This window comes from Arachis ipaensis, chromosome B5 (assembly GCF_059453495.1).
Source record: "Arachis ipaensis isolate K30076 ecotype BB chromosome B5, ASM5945349v1, whole genome shotgun sequence".
NCBI classification, from domain to species: Eukaryota; Viridiplantae; Streptophyta; class Magnoliopsida; order Fabales; family Fabaceae; genus Arachis; species Arachis ipaensis.
This window is the reverse complement of record NC_142440.1, coordinates 30,004,993-30,008,997: the sequence shown is the minus strand read 5'-3', so window position 1 is coordinate 30,008,997 and position 4,005 is coordinate 30,004,993. Positions and strand designations below refer to the sequence as shown.

Below are 4,005 nucleotides of genomic sequence, written 5' to 3'. Positions count from 1 at the left end.
ATAATAATTAATCTTAATGAATAAAAAACTCATATATTTTGTATTTAATTATTTAAAAAATAAAATATTATGTTACTATTTAAAATATTGTGTATTAAAGTATTGTATTTAAAGTATTTAATTATGTACTAGAATATTCTGTATTTAAAATATTTATCAGAGTCCATCAATGTTCTTCTTTTATGTTAACCTTTGATTTTTATTTAATATAATCTAATGGTCTATATAAATGTGGCATATTTAATAAGCATATAATTGTCGTGCTCATTTTAGACATACCCTATATTATATAATCGAGTTCGTTTATGAGTCAATAAGTTGAGCTTACTCAAGCTCAAACTCAACTTATTAATATATGAGCTCAAATTCAGGCTTAAATTTAGTTTACAAATTCAGCTTATCAAACTATTAACGAGTTGAGTTTAAATTAACTCATAACTATTGAAGTCAATGTAATACCTAAATTAAAACCTACTAAATTTTAATTTGTCACAAACTAGAATTGATATTACAAAAAATTCAAGAATACATTAATTTTCAAAATTTTTTTGAGAGACAAATTAATGCTATAATTTTCAAATTCGAATCAACATCCTATAACTCTTTGACAATTAATTTAACTCACAAATAATAACCTAATTAACAAATCTATATACAATTTATAAAAATATTAAATCATATTTATAATTTTGACATAATTTTCTATACAGCACAAGAGAAAATAAAAGTCGTTGCTATCAAATATCCGTTTCTTTAAATATAATTTACTAATAGTTGTAATTTTATATATCTTATCTTATCTTTATCCTTAGTTATAAAGAGCCTTTTAGTTTAGGTGCTTTATGTACAACAATTTTCTAAATTAAATGAAAACTCTGATTCTCTTCTCTCTCCCTAAGATTTTTGTATTAATAAAGATTAAAGATACGAGCGTTTGTTTTCGGTCCACTTCCTCCTGATCAAATTAAAAAAACCGTTTTCTGATAATTGGAACCCTAACCCGAACCAATTCACCGAAAACTCCAAGAGGAGGTTCTGCTACTACGTTGCAATTTGCAAGTTTAAGGTGAATGTTGAGTCCTTCTTCGTCTCTAAATCTTCTGCTTTTATTATTATCATGACTGTGATTGTTGTTATTTTTGTTCGGTTATCTGTATAATATATTCTGATTATTGCGATTGGAAAATGTATGAGTAGAAAAGGGAAATCAGATGGATTTGGATGATTGTATCGTGCAATTGGAGAACGAGAAACAAGAGACTCTGGAGCAGCACGCCAAACGGCCTTGTATCAGAGGCAATACCTCCTCCGAAGAAGAAGAAGAAGAAGGGAAAGTTGTTGAGGATACGGCTGCCTCTGACGAAGAAGAAGAGGAGGAAGAGACAGAAGTTGATACTGATTCCGATTCTGATTCCGAATATGTGCAGTTTACGCCTAGACGTTTAATGACTGATGAAGAAATTCGTGAACATCGGAGGCAGGTTGCTGAAAGCAAGGTACGCCTTCTGATCTCTCACAACACATTTAGTGATTTAACTATTTTGTTCTCGTGTTCTGTGATATAATAATCTTGCTAGTTAGGGTTTCAATTTTGGCTTTCCAGGGATTCGATGTTGACTGGTTTGAAGGCATTCTACCTGGTTCAATTAAGCCCTATACGTTGACCGAAGCAAACCGCCCTCCATTGATAGAATTTTCCAAGCAAGCTTTGAAAGTCTACAATGAGAGCAATGTATATTGGTTCTATAATGATTTTGATTCTAAGTTTAATCTATGTATGGTGATATTATGTGCTTAAATATTCTTCTAATTATATTATGCATGTGGATCTTTGCACTCTTATGCAGAATACAACTTTTATATTTGAGAAGCTTATCAAATCAAATGCTCAATGTGTTGCTGGCACAATGTTCTACATTACTTTTGGGGCGCAATCTGGCAATATACATGGAATCTTTCGTGCTAGGGTATGGAAAAAGATAATGGACGAAGGTTCGCAGGTTATGTCTTGTGAGAAGTATATTGAGGAGCATGTGTGAGTTTGTCAGGTATAAATGTTACATGAGCTTTTTTATTATGGTTTTGTTTGTTTAAACTAGTTAGATATATAGCACATAACCCCAATCGCCTTTGGATCTTAATTTATGCCTAATGGTTTTTCCTTTTAAATATTCTGCCCAAAGTAGACATTGACTAATTCTCTATCTATCATCCATATATTGGTGAATGTTCACATCTATTGACAGAATGTGTTTAGTTTGTATGCCATTAAGACTTATAAATCAATTTTTAGTTGATGTTCCTGGATAATGTATATGATTGTTGACAAATGACAAATTAGAGATGTAATGAATTCAAATATTTCATATTCTTATTGTCCGTACTGAATTTAAGCATTTGTCATTTGTGCCCAACTTCTGATGTTGTTCTTATGGTACTTATTTGAATTGCAATAAAGAATGTGGAGGTGACAAGCATCTCCTTTAGTTTAATTTAATTTAATTATCCCGATTTGTATTTGTTGTGCTTCTGTTCTGATGTTCTGTTTATTTTGGGTTAGCTAGATATACACACAATCCTCCTATCTTTAGTTTTTATGTCTAATCCTTTGTTATTTTGCCTTCTAATTGTTGTTGCAAGATAATTACCAATTGTATGTCATCTACAATTCTATATATGATATATGAGCTGTGACACCTGTTTGCAGATTCTGTGTTTTGATAATATGAAAATGAGGTTTTCTCTATCATTGCATTATTGCTTAATAACAAGGTTTTTATATTTTGATTTTGTGATTCCGAATAATTATTTGAACGGTTGTTAAATCACCTGCATAACTATATTAGTCATATCACCTTTTGTCCTTTTTTAACCATGAAAGTTATTGTTTTTTTGCTTTACCTGTTATTTTTGTAATTCACTGTAGCTTCTTGTGAGGTTCATAAGTTCATTTCTTGTCTCCTTAAGATATCTTCTTCTAATGTTATGATGTTCTTGTTTATAAGAATGTTGACAAATGAGAAATGATAAACATAATTATTTCAAATGTCTCATCCTTGTGGTTTGTATTAGATTTTGCCTTTTGACGTGGTTCCTGTTATTCTGCATTTCAAAATACAGAGAATTTTAAGGTTTCCAGGCATCTCTTCTAATTTAATCTTACGTTGGTTTCAGGAAGCTTGTCCAAGTCAGTTATGTTGCATGCTGACCAACTCAATCTAGTTATGTAAATGTTTGGTCAATTCTATACTAAAATTTTTTTACTCTCTGCACCGCAAATACAAAATTATAGTGTCTTTCAAATAGTGACGAGCTTTTACCAAAAAATGTAGATTTCTATCATAGTGATAAGCCGATTGACAACCCATAGGTATTGTTTTTAAAATTTTCTTGTTAGTTGTTACTATGTTGTTCTGTAATATTTAAAATTGACATGGTTAAACTGTTTAAATTTTTTGAATAATTTTTTAAAGGCATGGGTTCCAATTCTAAAACATTAGAACGTTAGATTGGCATTTAGCCATTTAGCAATAAGACAATGCGAAAGTCGAAACACTTGCTCATTGTCTGAACGTTACTTTTTCTTTCCAGAGAATTTGAATTATCTTTGTAAAGCATATTTCGTCAAATATGATATTTTCTTGCAAGGATAACTTGTATAGTTGTATTATGGTTTCTCTTCTATGTAGTGGTTTTGGGTATGCATTCTAGTTTGAACACTTTTTAAAATAAAAGCATGTCTATTAACTTAGTTATTCCTAACTAAGCGTGAGTAGACAGACACTCTAAAGTAGTGCACATTTTTATAACTCTTTCAAACTTCCAAACCGAAGTTTCGGCTTGAATTTAGTATCTCCATAGTATATTGGTGGATTTTACTGCTCTGGCTATATAGTAATCGTTTGACATTCTGTCAAAAAAAAAAAAAAAGTAATTGTTTGACATTGTTTAATTTCGTTATCATTATTTATAGTCTCATCATATGGTAATACAAAAAAAACAGTT

At 30.3% G+C, this 4,005-nt stretch overlaps 1 protein-coding gene across 1 annotated transcript; it reads left to right on the top strand.

Moving 5' to 3' along the window:
• The first annotated feature begins 844 nt into the window (after positions 1-844).
• Positions 845-3,473, top strand: LOC107643488 (uncharacterized). The gene is made up of 5 exons (XM_016347155.3): positions 845-1,066; positions 1,198-1,496; positions 1,604-1,732; positions 1,848-2,048; positions 3,175-3,473. Exons 2-4 carry the CDS (start codon positions 1,212-1,214, stop codon positions 2,037-2,039), a joined length of 606 nt encoding a protein of 201 aa, XP_016202641.1. The 5' UTR covers positions 845-1,066; positions 1,198-1,211; the 3' UTR covers positions 2,040-2,048; positions 3,175-3,473.
• The last annotated feature ends 532 nt before the right edge of the window (positions 3,474-4,005 follow it).

Excerpts from the sequence above, each read along its gene's own strand:
- LOC107643488 (XM_016347155.3), top strand. The coding sequence starts at position 1,212 with ATGGATTTGGATGATTGTATCGTGCAATTGGAGAACGAGAAACAAGAG. Across the intron at positions 1,497-1,603 it reads GGCAGGTTGCTGAAAGCAAG|GGATTCGATGTTGACTGGTT; the intron begins GTACGCCTTCTG and ends TTGGCTTTCCAG. Across the intron at positions 1,733-1,847 it reads AAGTCTACAATGAGAGCAAT|AATACAACTTTTATATTTGA; the intron begins GTATATTGGTTC and ends ACTCTTATGCAG.